The 19,155-nt window shown below is 48.0% G+C and overlaps 2 protein-coding genes across 3 annotated transcripts in view; one reads left to right on the top strand and one right to left on the bottom strand.

The window, feature by feature from the left end:
* The window catches only part of TUBGCP4 (tubulin gamma complex component 4), a 41,430-nt gene extending 40,971 nt beyond the window's left edge, over window positions 1-459 (bottom strand). Inside the window, exon 1 of the mRNA XM_034435612.3 lies at window positions 375-459. The gene's annotated coding sequence lies outside the window, so the exon portion shown is untranslated. The remainder of the gene's footprint in view (window positions 1-374) is intronic.
* A 4,796-nt stretch (window positions 460-5,255) lies between these two features.
* The window catches only part of IQGAP1 (IQ motif containing GTPase activating protein 1), a 127,407-nt gene continuing 113,507 nt past the window's right edge, over window positions 5,256-19,155 (top strand). The window contains exons 1-2 of one of the 2 annotated variants that reach the window (XM_034435617.3): window positions 5,256-5,744; window positions 6,302-6,401. In XM_034435617.3, the coding sequence (XP_034291508.1) occupies window positions 5,690-5,744; window positions 6,302-6,401 (155 nt within the window). In that variant the 5' untranslated portion in view covers window positions 5,256-5,689. Of the gene's footprint in view, window positions 5,745-5,770; window positions 6,116-6,301; window positions 6,402-19,155 lie in introns of those variants that run through there. The other variant, XM_034435616.3, reaches the window with a different exon arrangement.

Raw genomic sequence — 19,155 nt, 5'->3', positions numbered from 1 at the left:
AGCCGCCATAGAAATATCCATGTCCGACGCTGTAGGGCAAAGGTCAAGGCACATAGACATAAAGTACAAGCATGTTAGACAGCTCTCCAGAATCGGTTTCATAAAGGCCATACACTGCGATACGGAAGAACAGACCGCAGACATACTCACGAAACCCCTACAGGGCAAGCAACACTCACACTTAGTCTCCAAACTCAACATCCACCCCAGGGTATCAACCAGTCAGACAGGCCCACAGACACGGGTCAGGCATTTAGAGGGGGATTTGTCAGGTATAAATGCTCTGCCCATGCCAGGGATCAGCTATAGCTCAGTAGTGCAAGGGTTAACCCAGACACCCACCTGGTCAACTCCTCCCCTAGACCCCTCCTTACCTGAATCCCCGCCCACAGGTATAAAAGGTGGGCACACTCCTCCATGTTTCAGATCCTAATGTTCCCAAGTGACGATAAGATGAACCTGCAAATAAAAGAGAGATATTTTACTTAATGACTCAAGTCTCTTTATTGGGCCTGATCCATCATTCCTCGTAACAAGGAAGATAGTATTGATTGTGCTTGTTGACGACTTTGCTGGAGTTGAGATGAGGTGATGCATTCATCCTGATATTCCTAGATCTCTCGGTGACTTTGGTTACTATTAAACGCATTATTCTTATAGACCAAGTTTGGGGTGTTTCTCCTTTTTCTGGTTGAGAGGGGGAAAGGTCAACCTGTGGTACCTCATAGCTCAATACTTTTGCTCGGCCTTTTCAAAGCCTACACGAAACTGCTGGGTGAAGTCATCGGTCAGTCTGGATGAGATCATCGGTTCAGTATCAGGAGGATGCTGATAATCCATCATACTTCTCAACCCTATTACTGTTCAAGTGATGTTCTTCTCAAAGAAGAGGTGGCAGCTTTAGTTAAGAATGACTTGGAACAGCTTCATCTAGTGCCCTGGTTACATCTGTTCCTGGGTCAGGAAGCCTTCAGTCACTCATGCCCTAGTCACCTCACAAATGGATTATTATAAAGTGCTCTATGTGGGACTGGCTTTGAGGACCATTTGTTCAGAATGCAAAGGTACAAGCCCTAATTAGGATATCCAGAATTTTTTCCTTATCCAGAATGCAATGACTTGAGCTGTAATTAGCATTCTGCATTGGTTGCCATTCTAGGTTGTCATCTCTAAAGCCCTTTGTGATAAGATTGTTTGTAGCTTTTGCCCATCAAACTTCCATAAAAGCCAGTGATGCCAGTCCAAAAACACTGGTCTGCATGCAATGACATAATAATACAGATGCTGTCATCATGTGCTGATATGTCCAGCCTGTATCCCCACTCTTGAGGCTTCATCCAATAGTTCTACCCTTACCCTCTGGAGCAGGAGAGAAGAGGTCCAACTCCGAACCCGCCACAATGAAGCAGCCAGTCAAGTATTGGAAGGCAGTGCCCACATTCCTCTCATCCTTCTCTGCTGCAAGCAGTCCTAGGTCTTTGTGCCATTCCACATAGAACCCAGTTTAAGTAGATTAAGATAAAGTTAGAATATATGTAAATAATAAGAAAGGATCACCTTAAACGAGCTGTTAACAATGGAAAAATGATTTGTATATATGTGTTGTTTGTTTTGTGTTTGTTTTTAATGTATTCAAAAATAAAAAACTTCTTATAAAACAAGAACCTGGTTTCCATCTTTTCACCATCCTGGTATGAGGATGGTGAGCATTAGCAGCGGGTGGAAGAAGATGGTGAAGGTTTGCTGTGACAGGTAGCAGTAGCAAGTGCAGGGCAGGTGGGGGGTGGGAGGCAACCATTTCAAAGGCTTTGAGGCAGTGGTGAAATCTGAATTGGTTTGCCACTGGTTCTCTGGCTCTGCATGTGTGCTGCGTGCCAAGCATGTGCTGTGCATGCATGCAGAGTGCACACCAAATGTGTGCTACACGCATGCGCAGTACGTGCCAAAAGGAGGCTTGGGAAGGTAAGTAGAGCAGCAAGGGGGGATCAGCTGTGCCGCGCGATTTAGATTCAGGTATAGTGATTTTAAATCTTGCGGCACAGCCTATCGTCGGAAATACCAGTTTGGAGGAACCGGTAGGTTTTTTTTTTTACTACTGGTCGGCCCGAACCTGTGCAAACTGGTAGCACTTCACCACTGCCTTGAGGGGCCAGCAGGGTGAGGTGCCGGTCAGGTGCAGATGTGGCTGAGCGACTTGAAGTGCACAGAGTCTTATGCAGGTGCCCAAATTTTGCAGGTGCCCAAATTTTGATCACGGGGTGGCTGCAGTAGCCAAGGACTCTCATTCATCCAGTGTCTCTAAGTGTTGCTGAACAAAGGGTTAAATGTACAAAGAGAGTGACTGAGTTTTCATAGCAAGAGCAACCTAAAAAATCCTACCAGGGTTTAGAAATGGTCCACACTCCAGTGACTGGGATTTTGCCTAGAACATGTCATGCAAGGCTGGTTGGAATAGCATGCTGGATGAGATGGCCTAAGAATAGCAACACCTTGGACATGGAGATGGGAAAGGAGGTGGTGCCTCACTTAGACCTTAAAGATGGTTCTTTATATGACAACATATTCTTGGCCTAGGACAGGAATGGCCAAGTGGTTCATTGTAACTTTCCAGGGATTATTAGCAAATCTGATAAAAAATCTTGAGTAGGCAAAATCAAGTTGCCGTTTGGTGAAGGATATATAAATGCAGTATATCATTTTGAGGAGTCCTGGTATTGCAAAGCTGGAGGATCTCCGGCCCAAAATATTATTTCATTACAACCAGAGTTGGGTTAGCATCTTAGGTTCTTCAACAATTGTCTTCAATGATTCAGGAAGGCAAATATACAAGGCCTGGTGCAGGGGTGAAATCCAGCAGGTTCTAACAAGTTCAGAAGAGCCGGGAGCGGAAATTTTGAGTAGTTTGGATAACCAGCAAATACCACCTCTGGCTGGCCTCCGAGTGGGATGGGAGTGGAGATTTTGCAGTATCCTTCTCCTGCCACGCCCACCAAGCCACAACAAGCCACGCCCACAGAACCGGTAGTAAAAAAATGTGGATTTCACCACTGGCCTGGCGTTACTCATGTCCTTAGATTAGATTAGGAAGAGGATCAAAGCATTAAAGAAAACTAGATCTTTTAGGGACTTCTCTCTTAATCTGGGAGCGCGGGATGATCCCTTGCAGGGTCAAGCTGAGGATTTTGTGCAGTATCTGCATAACAAGATCGCTCAGATTCGGGAAGGCCTGGCCTCTGACTGGGTAAGTCCAGACGGGATGACTGAGGCAGGTCTTGAGTGTGTTATCTGGGAGGAGTTTGATCCTGTGGCTCCCGAGGACGTGGACAGGATTCTGGGACGGCCGAACGCGACCACATGTTTATTGGACCCGTGTCCCTCCTGGTTGGTGCTGGCTTCCCGGGAGGTTACACGAGGCTGGCTCCAGAGGATTATTAATGCTTCCTTGAGCGAGGGTGTCCTACCGGCCGCCTTGAAAGAAGCGGTGGTGAGGCCCCTCCTCAAGAAGCCCTCTCTGGATCCGGCTGTTTTGGCTAATTATCGTCCAGTCTCCAACCTTCTTTTTATTGCGAAGGTTGTTGAGAGTGTGGTGGTGTGGCAGCTTCCACAGTACCTGGATGAAGCTGTCTATCTAGATCCGCTCCAGTCTGGTTTCAGGCCTGGGCACAGTACGGAAACGACATTGGTCGTGTTGGTGGATGATCTCTGGAGGACTCAGGATAGGGGTTGTTCCTCTATCCTGATCCTGTTAGATTTCTCAGCGGCTTTTGATACCATCGACCATAGTATCATATTGCGCCGGTTGGAGGGGGTGGGGGTGGGGGGCACCATTTTGCGGTGGTTCTCCTCCCTCTCTGACCGGTCGCAATCTGTGTTGGCAGGGGGGCAGCGGTCGACCCCGAGGCGCCTTGTTTGTGGGGTGCCGCAAGAGTCGGTCCTCTCGCCCCTTCTGTTCAACATTTATGTAAAGCTGCTGGGTGAGATCATCCGTGGCTTTGGGGGTGGAGTTCCATCAGTACGCTGATGACACTCAGCTGTACATCTCCACCCCAGGCCACCCCAACGATGCCCTTGAAGTGATGTCCCGGTGCCTGGAGGCCATGCGGGCCTGGATGGGGAGAAACAGGCTCCGACTCAACCCTTCCAAGACCGAGTGGCTGTGGCTTCCAGCGTCCCGATATAGCCAGCTGGTGCCATCGTTGGTTATTGGGGGCGAATCATTGGTCCCCACGGAAAGGGCTCGCAACTTGGCGTCCTCCTGGATACACGGCTGTCTTTAGAAGAGCATATGACGGCCGTGGCCAGGGGGGCTTTTTATCAGGTCTGCCTGATACGCCAGTTGCGTCCCTTTCTAGATCGGGACTCCCTATGCACGGTCACTCACGCACTCGTCACTTCCCGCCTGGACTACTGCAATGCTCTCTACATGGGGCTCCCCTTGGGGTGCACCCGGAGGCTCCAGTTGGTCCAGAATGCGGCCGCGCGGGGGATTATGGGAGCGACGGGACGCTCCCATGTGACATCTCTCCTGCGCGAGCTGCACTGGTTTCCTGTGGTCTTCCGGGTGTGCTTCAAGGTGTTGGTGACCATCTTTAAAGCGCTCCATGGCTTAGGGCCGGGGTATTTACGAGACCGCCTTCTGCCGCCAATAGCCTCTCACCGGCCAGTTCACTCGCACAGAGAGGGCCTCCTCAGGGTGCCGTCGGCCAGACAATGTCGGCTGGTGACCCCCAGGGGGAGAGCCTTCTCTGTGGCGGCACCTGCCCTCTGGAACGACCTACCCCCCGAGATACGCACGATATCAGACCTCTGGACTTTTTGTCGGGCCCTGAAAACACATCTATTTCATCTAGCCGGGCTGGCTTGATCCCATCCTTTTGGTTTTAATTTGTATTTGGTTTTAACTGGGTTGTTTTAAATTGATGGCCAAAATTATTTAATGTCTTTTAAACTGCTTTTAAATTTTATATGTTATGTTTTACCGTGGCTGTTCACCGCCCTGAGTCCTGTTGGAGAAGGGCGGTATACAAATAAAATAAAATAAAATAAAAAATAAAATAAAATAAAATAAAATAAAATAAAATAAAATAAAATAAAATAATAAAATAATAAAATAAAATAAAATAAAATAAAATAAAATAAAATAAAATAAAATAAAATAAAATAAAATAATAAAATAAAATAATAAAATAAAATAAAATAAAATAAAATAAAATAAAATAAATAATGGCTCAATGATTAAAAATATGAGTTTATTTTTAGGAGGACTTTAGAGTACAAAGCGGCAAGGCCAGGTTTTAGTGATCCAACAAGCGACTGACTCGCTGTGACCCCGGCAGCAGCTCGGAGCTTGAAGTCGTCGCCAGACTGCCCACCGGGTTGCCACTGCCGAGCCCTGGCTCGGGGCTCCGGTGGGGGCCTCCGGCGGGGCGCCCACTTCTCCCCGGCTGCTAAGCGCGGTGGGCTTCCCGGCAAAGGCCGGCCGAGCGCGGCGGCGAAGAAGCTCGGCGGGACTACCCAGGCGCGCTTCCGTTCCGCTCGTTCCCGCCGCGGCCGCGCCCTCCCTGCGCCAACACCCACGGGCGGAGCCGCCCCGCTGCTTCCCCTTCCTGCCTTCGCCCTCCGAAGGCCCGCGCTGCGTTGCGCTCCCTCCGCTCCGCGCCCGCCAGAGAACCGCCGCCGCCCCGCGCCCATGGCTGCTCCAGAGGAATGCGACGGGACGGGCGTAGCCCGGCCGCACTACGGCTGTGAGTCCGCGCGGGCAGGCGGGGGCGGGGGACGCAGGCCGGGCGGCTGGCGGCTTGCTTGGCGGCGCGCCCGATCCCACCGGGCTTGGCGGCGCACGGGGCGCCGGGGTTTCGGCCGCCTCTCCCGACCCACCCTTCCGCGCCCAAGATGGCCGGAGGCGCTGCTGCAGCCCCGGCGCCCCGCCGAGGAGCGGCCTGCTCCTGCGCCCCTTCTGCCGGCAGCTACGGATCGGGCGCAGAGCCCCGCTCGATGCGTGCCGGGCCCCGTGGCGCCCTTGTTGAACACGCCCGGGGATGTGGCTCCTCAGGCCGGCCGCCTTGGCGACCTTCCTGGCCCGGCCGAGTGGCTCGGTCGGCGCGAGGCAGTGAGGGTGAGCCGCCGCCGTGGAGAGGAGCGGCCGGGCCGGAAGGGAGCCAATTATAGGTCGGAGGGTTGCCCGGCAGGCGGGTGGGGAAGCCCCGGGCCGGCCGAGTCGGCGGTGGGGAAGAGGGTCGGCGCTCCGTCCCCTGGGATCCCCCCCATGACCCGCCTGGAGTGACCGCGCCTCTCCTTGCAGCTGTCCTGGACAACGAGAGGATGACGGCGGAAGAGATGGACGAGCGGCGGCGCCAGAACGTGGCCTACGAGTATTTGTGCCACCTGGAGGAGGCCAAGAGGTGAGGCAGGGGACCAGGCGGCCCGGAGTAGGGCCAGGCGGGCGGGAGAAGGCAGCCGGCTTGGTCGGTTGGGTTGCCCGCCGACCTGGACCTCTGCTCTGAATGGTTTTCAACTTTGCTTCCTCCTGAAATCGAGCCCTTGTCCCGTTGATGCCAATCCAGGCGTTTTAAATCATGCTGCGAAGGCGTTTGTTTGAGGAAGGTTAGTGGCACTGCGTAAAAGCCGTGACATTTGGGTCTGGTCAAAAGAAGAGAAAGGCTGAGAATTCAAAATCAGGTCCTTTGGGCTCTGCTGCAGCAAAGAAGGTTTCTGGGATTTATAATACATTGTGATTCTATTTGGCATAAAGCTCCTAGGAAGGTCTCTCTATGGTAATTGGCATGAGGAATGGTGATCCAATTTTATTAAAAATTCTATGGCTTAAAAAGTATAGCTAGAAAATTGAAATGCTTTCTTCACCTCTAGAGATTTTGGGAGGAAAAATAGAGTGAAGTCCACATTGGAATACTTAATTTTTACCAATGAAATGATTTGGAAAATGAGACTTTGTTACATTTATGCCCTGCCTTTTCATTATAGAAATTCGTGGTAGCAAACAGCACTCTTTTCTTCCCATGACAACAATCCAGTGGGGTAAATATAGGGGTTAAGGGCCTCCTTTAGAGATTACCTCTTGATGATAAGGGTGGCAGATATCAATATTTTTCCACCCTTATTGTGTCTGCTGGTAACCATCCCATAGCTTTATTTAGGATGATGTCCCTACTGAGTAGGTCTGCCCCCTGGAACATCTAGGACAGACATGTCAAACAGAAGGCCTGCAGGTCAGATCTGGCCCGTGATATGGTTAGATCTGGCTCATGGGGCTGCCCTGGAGACAGCAAGGGGCTGGCCCCCGCTGCCTTGGCCCATCCCAGGAGGTGAAGTGGTACCCATCTATCCACTCGCAGTTGCCCATTTTCGAACTGCTGGGTTGGCAGGAGCTGGATCGAGTGATGGGAGTTCACCCACACCACGGCAGCAATGATTTTTGAACGTGAGCCTGCCGATAGTCTGCCCAGTGTTCTAACCTCAGGAGCTACTGTTCTCCTATCCGCTGGTTTGAGACTCAATATCACCAGGACTCCAATGATACCAATGATATCTTTTGACGCTGATCTGAGGCTGTCACGATTCTGTCCCAGGGCCTGGAAACTGGGCAGGTGTAGATAGGGAGGAATTGTCTCTGAATGTGCCAAGACCTAAGTGGTTGTGGGTTGTTTCAACTGCCCAAATCTGGGGAGATTCCATCTTTGACCTTGGATGGGGTGGCATTTTCCCATTCCCCTTAATCCCCCCATTCTGGACCCACAACTCCTTGATGAGTAGGTGGCAGCTGTGGCTAGGAAGGCTTTGCCCAGCTTTAAATGAAGCACCAGTTGCCCCCTTTCCTAGATTGGGGGTCCTCTTCACAGCTTGATTACTGCCATGCACTCTACTTAAAACTGTTCTTGAAGATCACCCAGAAACTTCAGCTGCTCCCCCACCCCCCAGTTCGAACCCCCACCTTCTGTATGGCTTTCCTCATACCTTGGCAAGAATGATTGATGCTGCTTTTCTTCCTTTCTTTCATTTTTTCTGCCATCTTTGTTCCCTTGCTTTGCATTGTTTTGGGATTTTTGTATTCCTTGTTTTTAAATATTTTTAACAATTTGTAAATCACTCATTCTTGCTGGGAGTTGAGTAACATATAAATTAATAAATTATAATGATCATTAAATTGTGCTAAGAGATAATGACCTTCCTATTGACCTTCCAAAGCTGAGGATTGTCTAGGTCTCTAGGAGGTCTCCTCCAGGTCCATTGGCTGGCTTTCACTATATCCTTCCTTCATCTTCATTGTATGTGCCAGTTAGGGACAACACAGAAACTGCTTAAAGTACTGATGATGTAAGCTGCAATTATATCTTAGCATATTTGAATTTTGGTTCACTGATTCTGTTCTTGCATTGTTATGTTGCATTTTCTGGGCCTCATTAAAGGTCTGGTTATTGTCTGAATGGCTTGAGAACAAGATTTTGAAAGGATCATTTCCATACAAGCTGGTCTCTCATCACCAACAACTCTGTTCTCTGCTTCGGCTGCAAAAGTATCACATTGAAAAACAAGTCCAGTGCTTTTGCTGTTATGGTGGTGCTAGTTAAGGTGTTCATTTAGGATTTTTGCCTAAAACCAAAAGTGATTTTTTTCCAAGGAAGATCCTCAGTCTTTTTAACAAGATTTATTGACAAGAAAGAGTTGGGCTTACAAAAAATCTGGCAGCTGAACTATTTCCCATCTGAATCCAGTATCTCCCAGTACAATAGAGTGAAGTCATCTTTGTTTCCTTCTCAACTGCCTTCCTATGAATGAAAGGTCTTTCTATTGACAGAGCTTGCAAGCAGATGTTCATACAGCTGTCTCTAGAACCTTTATCAGTCTGGGAATGAACCATAACTGAGAATATTCTCCCAGATTTTTAAAATGAAAATGCACAGTTGTACTTTGTGCCATTTCTGAAACATTAATTGTATGCATTTATTTAAGCCTCAGACTTTGCTGGGATGACATCACGAATAGCTTTTCCTTGTAGGAAGAAGAAATGTGATCTCTTCAACACAAATGGCCTGCATTGATCCAGGATCAAATTCTAATGTCCTCTCATGGGTGTGGTTGGGCCATCAGGGAAACTGTTTCGTGAGAAATAATATTGAAAAGTGTTGTGCAAGACCTTAAAAAATGTTGCTTGATTATATTTTCCAGGGAGTGGGTGGGCAAGATATGATTTTGGCTGTCAAGCGCTTTCATTTTTGTGCACCCTTTTTATGATGTGTAGCATGATCTCTAGCTTTCTTTGTTTATCTCCCAATATAACGGGATCTCTTGCCCAAGAATGAGATGAGGAAGTGTGTCATTCTTTCCTTCCATTTCTTTCTCTTTCTTTTGGTGCATGCTTTTATGGGAGATGAAATAACTGATTTCCCATATTGCAGGTAACAAATTCTTTGAAAGGACGATTCAAAGTTTTCACAAACTCCATACAGTATTGAATAAACCTTTGGCTGTGTTAGTAAACCAAAACTGTTGTAATTGTGTAATACTTTCTGCTGAAATAAGCCATATTATTATTTTAAGGGGCCAAGTGGATGTCTCTTGAAGTTAAAAACATAGAAATACAGAAAACTGATGGCAGAAAAAGAAAACTTGTATGTTTAAATGTTTCAGTCATGTCCCCCATTTTCCCTTCTGTCTTGGCAGGCTGCACATATTCAGTTCATCCAATCTCTCCTGATATGTTTTGCACAATTTTTGTTCCCCACCTCTGACTTGCTCAATCTTATCAGTTTCTTTTTTTAAGTGAGATCTCCAGAAGTGGACACAGTATTCCAAATGGGGTCTGACTAAATCTCTATATAGTGGGACTAGAACCTCCTTTTTTCTGCTGGTGATTCCTCTAGTGATGCATCCTAGAATTTTGTTTGCCTTCATGGCTATCTGGTCGCACTGTTAGTTCATTTTGCAGTCATCTGCTATGAGCAACGTAAATCCTTTTCTTCTGTTGTTCTGCCCAACACTACTCCAATACTGTACCCTGCCAGAGGATTCTTTTCCCCCAAGTACATGATTTTATATTTTAAAATGAACTGCAGTCTCCACATTTTTGACCAAATTGTTTTCCATGTTACAAATACCCCCAAGAATTCAACTCTATTACACACCTTTGTGTCATCTGCAAAAAGGCAGACCTTAACTAGCAATCATCCTGTTCCCAAGTACCTACACCTGAATTTGGAATTATGGTTCCATTGAAGCTTGTCTTTGACATACCAGCTAGACCACAGCACACCATAAGGTTATGGCAACTTACATAAGGTTTACTCAGGTCTGAGTTGTGTAAGAAGCCTATACCTTATTGGCCAACTGGTTGGTTCCATTCTTTGGAACCTCAGAAAGAGTGAGCCATTTAACTAGAAATGCATTGTTGTATGGAGTAGAAGTACCAGGGTAGATAAAAATCAATGATTTTTTTAAAAAAATTAAAAAAAATCAGATTTTTTTGATTTAAATCGGATTTTTTTGATTTTTATCGAATTTATTTTAATAAAAACCGTTTGGGGTAAAAATCTATCGTAAGATAGTTTTCTATTTAAGATACATAAATAATTTAGTTTATTCAGCATGAAATGGAGCTTAGTTATGTAGCATGAGGCTGTATATTCTGCAACACTGGGACTATCGGTGAGTCAACAGTGGGTCAAAGGAGTAGCAGAGATGACAGTTGCTCTTTAAAAATTATGATTTAAATCAAGCCTTTTTACTAGTGATTTAAATCATGATTTAAATTGTGATTTAAATCAACTCGATTTAAATCAAATCCAACCTGAGAAGTACCTTGTTCTGTTTCAAAATAAGGACTTGCCCAGTTTTCAGGATGTCCAGCTTCAGTAGCTTGCCCAGTTGATTACTTGAAGGACGAGTGTCTTCTCGTAGCTCAGGATTTGTCAAATTGCTAAGATAGGAAAATGAACAGTGGATATATACTGTACACAGCCCAGCCTTTGGAATGGTTAGGCAATCTTGCACTGCTATTTTTGCTCAAGAGACTGAGTTTAATGACTGACAAACAGTATCACTGGAAACCTTTGTAACTTGTTAAATGTAGCTTTCTACTCTTGTCACTATGTTTATCAACAATTCTAAACTTGTAACAGTTTTGAAATCTGAGCCTCAATACACAAAGCGGTTCTTGTGTGGAAATCTGAAATCATCCTTCTTGCTTTTCATGTTGATTTCTCTTTCTGTGATTAAGAGCAGCAATGGGATGTAGGTTAACAACTGTTGTGCACACTGGAAGAATTATACTGCCATAAAATGATGGCAAGAAATCCCAAAGTAATAATATAAAAATATTTTAAAGCAGCAGTAATAAAAAAGATGCAAGGGTCAGAAGGGAATTTTATCAAGATATTTCAGTTAACAGAAGTGTAAGTTATACCTTTGTCTTGACTGGTAATGTTAAGTGATTTCATCTCCTCTGATTAACATCTTTGCATTCCTTTTCGGGGGTTTGAATTTGACTCTGAAAGAAAAAGAGGGTCCTCTCAGGAAAGAAGCATTCGGTATTGTCTTCACTGTCTCTTCCACTGTAGACAAAGTGCTACAATATGATTGAATGTGGAGAGCACAGAGAGACCAAAATGGCCTACAAGAAAAACCAAACAAAGAATAGAAAAGACACATGGCAAGGGAAAGCATTACATGGCCAGTGCAATAAAAAATAGTAGGGAAAATAGATAATAAATAGACCTGGAAATAGCTAAGTGCAAGAAAGTTGAAGAAAGAAATGGGCTAATTCTGGCTGCAAAAAACCAAGCCTTAAGAACAAATGCATATAAAGCCAGAATTAAGAAGACGGCAACAGATAGCAAGTACTGCCACTGTAAAGAAGCTGAAGAAATACCTTATTAGCTTCTGCGAGAAGATTGCATAGGCTGACTACAGACAACAACATGACAAAATAGCAACAATGGTACATTGGAAGATCTGAAAGAAATATCCCTTGCCTACAAGCAAGAACTGATGGGACCACACAATAGAAAACGAAGATGCTAAAGTGCTTTGGAATTTAGAATACAAACAGATAAACACCTACCACATAACAGTCCAGAGTTAATAATTGTTTATAAGAAAGATAGTGGATGTTGCAGTATCTGGTGAAAGCAGAATAACTGGAGAATTGGAAGAAGATAACAAAGTACAAAGAGCTGTAAATGGAAAGACTGGCAAAACAAAAGCAAAGCTAGCACTAATAGATGCCTTGCATGCAATCTCAAAATATAGGGAGCCCCACTTGAACACCATCAACTTTGGCAAAATCATAGTCAATTGCAAAAGGCAGCTTTGCTTGGAACAACTTACATCTTTAACAACATCTACCTTTCTCGTTCCTTGGGAAGGATTCAAAAGGTGGATTCAAAAGGCCAAATTCAGTCTAAACATCTGACAGCACTGATGATGTTACCTAGTTTGGGTAATGAAACATCTGCAAGAAAACAACAAAGCTCAGAGAGCACCAAAGACCCCTCAGTTTAAACATCCCACTGACTGTGTGATGAACCATAGTGTCAACTGTCTCAAGTGGCACATTCTAAAAAAGGAGCTCCTAGTCCATTGATTCACCAAGAGTAAAACTTTATTGAAAGATCCATCTATGTACAGCAGAAGCAAAGTCAGTTCTGAGGTTTTCCCACGAAAACCTGCAAAGGTAAAATCTCTTTTTCTCCCTGGGTCACCCACAGATCATTGTCCACCAATTACATACAGTGCTTTTGTTTTGGAAAAACAGTCTGCGCTGTTTGAACAGACTGGAACTCAATCTTGGTGTCTTTTCTCAGTCAGCAGAAGGCTGTCACGCATTCCTTATCTCTTCCCCCTCCCTAGAAATTTACCAACCCCCTCCCATTTCTGTTTGGCAAAGTGTGAGCCAAAATCAAGTGCAGGCAACGATGAAGCCAAGTCAGTTTTGACATGCTGACCCTCCTGAGGAATGATAGTCCTAGAAAATAAATAAAAGTGCACACAACGTTAAACATTGCTTGTTCTTCTCCAAGATTTCCGTTACTGGGGCTAACCTGGTTGCTTGGCATGAAACCTGCACCTAGTCACCCTCACATCTGTCTCTGCCACCATTCTGCATCGGCTAAAGGTGATGTTACAGAGGGGATAGCCCCTCCGTAACATCAAATATTGCAGTTTCCCCTTACTGGGAATTGAGAATCTCCTTGATTTCATAGTGCTCCTCTCCTTTGACCATGATGGGAGGGGGAGGCACCTCCATAGCTGGCCTTAATTCGGAGCTACAGACTGCACTGAAACACTGGGTGCACTCGCCTAAGGCTTTTTGGCAGCTGCAGTTATACAGTAACCGGATTTACGATCCGGGTAATCTGGAAGGGGCTATGTACTTGGGACCCATCTTTTTACACAGCTGCCTCAGGTTGAGGAACTTGGTACACAGGTATACTTTATCCCCCACTTTGAACTCTCCCTCTGGTGCCCTCTTCTTCTCTGCCTGTCTCTTTTGCATCTCTTTAGCTTTCTGCTATGCTTTGTGCACTACCACCCACATTTGTACCCTATGATTATCATTAAGTGTTGTACCTTATGATTCTTGAAGAATGTATCTTTTCTTTTATGTACTCTGAGAGCATATGCACCAAGACAAATTCCTTGTGTGTCCAATCACACTTGGCCAATAAAAAAATTATTCTATTGAGGTTTCCATCCATTCAGCTAGTGATGCCAAGGATGGTTGTCCCTGAGTGATTTCTGGCATGGGTGCAAACTCTACTCCAGTAGCTGCCTGGAAAGGAGTAAATCCTGTACTACTATGAATGGAGTTATTGTATTTGGCCCAATTGGTCTGTTGGCAATTTACATAACACCTCAGGTACTGCTCCAGAACTGAGTTTGCTTATTCACAGGCTCCATTGGTATTAGGATGATAGGTGGAGTTAAGACCCTGAGGAGCCAATCAGTTTGAGGAATTCCTGCCAAAATTATGATGCGAACTGCAACCTTGGTTGGAAATGATGTGTTTTGAGACTCCATGCAGTCAATAGATATGCTGCATGAACAACTTTGCCAGGGATCAGGCAGAGGGAATCTTTGGGCATGATACAAAGTTTGGAGAACAAGTCTATGATGGTCCAGATTACAGTGTTTCCCATGCTTTCTGGCAAGTCCACAATAATGTCCATAGAGATCTTTTCCCAAAGTTTCATCGGATTGGCCACCTGTTGCAATAGACCAGGGAGCTTCTGGGTAGCCGTTTCATGGAAGTGCTGTTGTGGCCCGCTAGCGGCCTGCGTGGGTTGTTGCTGATCCTGATGAGGAGGCTGGTGTGGTGCTGCGCCAGCAGCCTGTGCAGCCAGCGCTCGAGTCAGATAGCGAGGAGGCTGAAGAAGATGTGCCAGAGGCAGGGATTCAATCAGGGCCTTCAGAACCTCCAGAGGCTCCTTTAAATGAAGAGGATGAAGAGGAGGAGCCTCTTCTCAATGCACGGGCACACAGAGCTGCCGAAAGGCAGGAGTGGTTCCTCATGTGGAGGTCTCCTCAAGAGTAAGGCTTGGGGCTAATTGGCCACTCCCTTAGCCTATTTAAGAAAATATGCAGCTTGCAACAAGCTGCAGGAAACAACTTTAGTTCGCTAATCATTGCGTTGGGATTTCTCTGCAACCTTGCTTCTGGGCTTTCTGCCAACTCCAGTAAGACTCTGACTATCTTATCTGTGGAATTCTGGCAGGCTGTTAAGAACGCTTATTAACAGCTGGCATTTGCTAAAACTGCGTTATTTGAGTAAACAAAGTTTTGTTCAGTTTGTGTGTGCTGTGTTCTTTGAGATCCGTAGCTGGGGCAGAACAAGTGCACACAGGGCAGCTGCCTATGTAAGCCTCTATGTCCTTTTTCATCTTTGGCCAGCAGAACCACCTCTTCACTAAGTGAAGTGAAGAGTTTTTACTAACCCAAAATGTCCTGCTGCCTTTGTGTCACAAGTCCTCTGCAAAATCCAGGTGTGTTGGCTGGTTGGGACATATAATTTTGTTCCTGTTGTGACCTGGGCCCAAGTAGTTATTACCAGACACAATCAGTCCTAAACACCATGTTTTATTAGAACAGCTGAGAATTACTTCATTCTCAGCTTAGTCCAAATTAATTCCAAAACAAATTCTTCATAAATAGTCCTTTGGCCTTATCACCAACCTTTGTCTTCTTTGGCACCCTGCCAAAGGCCGACAAGAAACAAATGTAGTAACGGGAGCAGGGGGCCGCATCATGTGGTGGGGGCGCGCACTCGCTATCTTCGAGCGGTGGCGCGCCCCGGTCCCCATAGCCCTTCTCGTATCCCAGGCTGTTCAGACTCTCAGGGCCCGAGCCTTCGGCTGCTGTCGTGCAATGCCAGGTCCGTGGTAAATAAAGCCCCCCTCATTTGCGATCTTATTCAGGAGGGGGGAGCGGACCTGGCAGGTATTACGGAGACCTGGTTGGGCCATGAGGGGGGGGGTTTCCCCTCGTGGATATGTGCCCACCAGGTTTCCGAGCATTCCATCAGCCGAGAGCTCAGGGCAGGGGTGGGGGGGTGGCGGTTATTATAAAGGAAAGTCTTGATCCGAGGGAGACCACTGTTCCACAGATAGCCGGATGTGAGTCCCTTTTTGTGAGATGGGGTCGTGGAGTACAGATGGGCTTGTTGATCACGTACCTGGCTCCCTGCCGCGTGGCAACGGCCCTGCTTGAGCTGCTCAACGTCATAGCTGAGGTGGCGGTTGGTACCCCCAGACTTCTAGTCATGGGGGATTTCAACCTGCCATCTGTCGGCGAAACGTCTGAGGTGGCTCGGGAGTTCATGGCTTCCATGACGGCCATGGACCTTACTCAGTTAATTCATGACCCCACTCACATGGGTGGACACACTCTGGACTTAGTTTTTGTCTCTGGTCAGTGGTCGAGTGGCCTTGATACAGGGGATATAGTCATTGAACCCTTGTCATGGTCTGACCACTCGCTCCTTCGACTGGACTTTCTAACCGCTGCACCCCGCCGCAGGGAGGCGGGACCGACCAGGTGGTTCCGCCCCAGGCGCCTGATGGACCCTGATAGGTTCCAGATGGAGCTTGGGCCATTTCCTGAGACTCTGACTCACGACTCGGCTGAGGACCTGGTGGCCGCCTGGGATAGTGCGGCTGCCGGGGCCTTGGACCGTGTCGTGCCTTTGCGGCCTCTGACCCGGCACCGAACTCACCTAGCTCCTTGGTTCTCCGAGGAGCTTAGGGAGATGAAGCGCCGGAAAAGACGCCTGGAGAGTAGTTGGAGGACCAGCCGCTCCGAATCCGACCGAACACTGGTGAGGTCTCATATTAAGACCTACCTAGTGGCAATAAAAGCGGCAAAATCTAGCTATTTTGCCGCTCTTATCGCGTCATCAGATAATCGCCCGGCCGCCCTGTTTAGGGTGACCCGCTCCCTCCTCCATCTGGAAGCGCGGGATGACCCCTTGCAGGGCCGAGCTGAGGACTTTGTGCAGTATCTGTATGACAAAATCGCTCAGATTCGGGAAGGGCTGGCCTCTGACTGGGTATGTCCGGATGGGATGACTGAGGCAGGTCTTGAGAGTGTTATCTGGGGGGAGTTCGATCCTGTGGCTCCCGAGGACATGGACAGGGTCCTGGGACGGCTGAATGCGACCACATGTTTATTGGACCCGTGTCCCTCCTGGTTGGTACTGGCTTCCCGGGAGGTGACACGAGGCTGGCTCCAGAAGATTGTTAACGCTTCTTTGAGTGAGGGGGTCCTGCCGGCCGCTTTGAAAGAAGCGGTTGTGAGGCCCCTCCTCAAGAAGCCCTCTCTGGATCCGGCTGTTTTGGCTAACTATCGTCCAGTCTCCAACCTTCGCTTTGTTGCGAAGGTTGTTGAGAGTGTGGTAGCACAACAGCTTCCCCGGTACCTGGATGAAACTGTCTATCTAGACCCGCTCCAGTCCGGCTTCCGACCTGGGCACAGCACGGAAACGGCATTGGTCGCGTTGGTGGATGATCTCTGGAGGGCTCGGGATAGGGGTTGCTCCTCTATCCTGGTCCTGTTAGACCTCTCAGCGGCTTTTGATACCATCGACCATGGTATCATGTTGCACCGGTTGGCGGGGTTGGGGGTGGGGGGCACCGTTCTGCGGTGGTTCTCCTCCTACCTCTCTGACCGGTCGCAATCTGTGTTGACGGGGGGGCAGCGGTCGACCCCGAGGCACCTTGCTTGTGGGGTGCCACAAGGGTCGGTCCTCTCGCCCCTTCTGTTCAACATTTATGTAAAGCCACTGGGTGAGATCATCCGTGGCTTCGGGGTGGAGTTCCATCAGTACGCTGATGACACCCAGCTGTACATCTCCACCCCAGGCCACCCCAACGATGCCCTTGAAGTGATGTCCCAGTGCCTGGAGGCCGTGCGGGCCTGGATGGGGAGAAACAGGCTCCGACTCAACCCCTCCAAGACCGAGTGGCTGTGGCTTCCAGCGTCCCGATATAGCCAGCTGACGCCATCGCTGGCTATTGGGGGCGAATCACTCGCCCCCACGGAGAGGGCTCGCAACTTGGGCGTCCTCCTGGACGCACGGCTGTCTTTAGAAGACCATTTGACGGCCGTGGCCAGGGGGGCTTTTTATCAGGTTCGCCTGATACGCCAGTTGCGCCCCTTTCTAGATCGGGACTCTCTACGCACAGTCACTCAGGCACTAGTCACTTCCCGCCTGGACTACTGCAACGCTCTCTACATGGGGCTCCCCCTGGGGTGCACCCGGAGGCTCCAGCTGGTCCAGAATGCGGCCGCGCGGGGGATTATGGGGGCGACGAGGCGCTCCCATGTGACACCTCTCCTGCGCGAGCTGCACTGGCTCCCGGTAGTCTTCCGGGTGCGCTTCAAGGTGTTGGTGACCACCTTTAAAGCGCTCCATGGCTTAGGGCCAGGGTACTTACGAGACCGCCTACTGCCACCAATAGCCTCCCACCGGCCAGTACGCTCGCACAGAGTGGGCCTCCTCAGGGTGCCGTCCGCCAGACAATGTCGGCTGGCGACCCCCAGGGGGAGAGCCTTCTCTGTGACGGCGCCCACCCTCTGGAATAACCTTCCCCCGGAGTTACGTATAATAACAGACCTCCGGATTTTTCGTCGGGCCCTGAAAACTTATTTATTTCAACTAGCTGGGCTGGCTTGAGCTAAATTTTAAATTGGTTTTAAATTGGGTTGTTTCAATTTACGGCCAGAATATCTAATTATTTTAATACTGTTTTTTAAATTTTGTATGCTTTGTTTTTACTTAGGCTGTGCACCGCCCTGAGTCCTATTTGGAGAAGGGCGGTATAGAAATTTAAACAAATAAATAAATAAATAAAATAAATAAACGTTGTTTTGCTAGAAAGATCCCAAGAGCCGTTGCTGCTCCTTTAAGCCTTCTGGGAGGGACCAATTATCTCCTGGCCTTACTCCCGAGTCGTCCTTTTTGCTTTAGCTGCTCTTGCCTTCTGGCAGCTCTTCGCATGCATGCACTAGGAACAGGCTCCTTCTGTTCCTCTGCCTCTCTGCTATCTGCCTCTGGAGGCTCCCGAGTCAGCGCATCACTCCCAGATGGCCCTGGCCCCATCTCTGCCTCTGACGCAGAGCCCTCATCCAGGCCTTCCCCTGACTCCAGACCTTGCCCATTGTCCTCCCCAGCCTCCTCACTGGCCGACTCCACTGCCAGCTCCGCAGGCTGCTGGCGGACCACAACAGTTCCCTTCCATGCCAAACCCTCTTTTAGGGACAGTTGTCTTTGTGCTACTGGAATCACACATCTCTTGCCATGCATCTTTCAAGGGCTTCACCAAGTCTTGAGCTGGCTCCAGTCGGGATGCTGCTTGCTGTCTAGTGAGGGCTGTGCGCTGTCGGGATGGAATGATAGATGTTATTAAGGAATAAGGCCCTGTGAGGAGCCAATCAGGAAGTCACTTTATTAAATGTATATGCCTCCCCAACCCCCATCCCAATTCCCAGCATCTCTGGGATAGAAATCCTAAAAAAGAAGCAGTATCAATATTGGGTGTTGTATTTTATGGGCTGATAAAGATCTGTGTGCTTCCTAAGGAATAATGGTCCAATGTCTGAGCTTGTTGGTTAGGAAATATTGGGAGTTGGCAACTAGTAGCACTGAAG

The sequence above is a fragment of the Pantherophis guttatus genome, chromosome 13 (genome assembly GCF_059756535.1).
Source record: "Pantherophis guttatus breed Tessera chromosome 13, ASM5975653v1, whole genome shotgun sequence".
NCBI classification, from domain to species: Eukaryota; Metazoa; Chordata; class Lepidosauria; order Squamata; family Colubridae; genus Pantherophis; species Pantherophis guttatus.
This window is presented reverse-complemented; position numbering and strand designations above follow the sequence as displayed.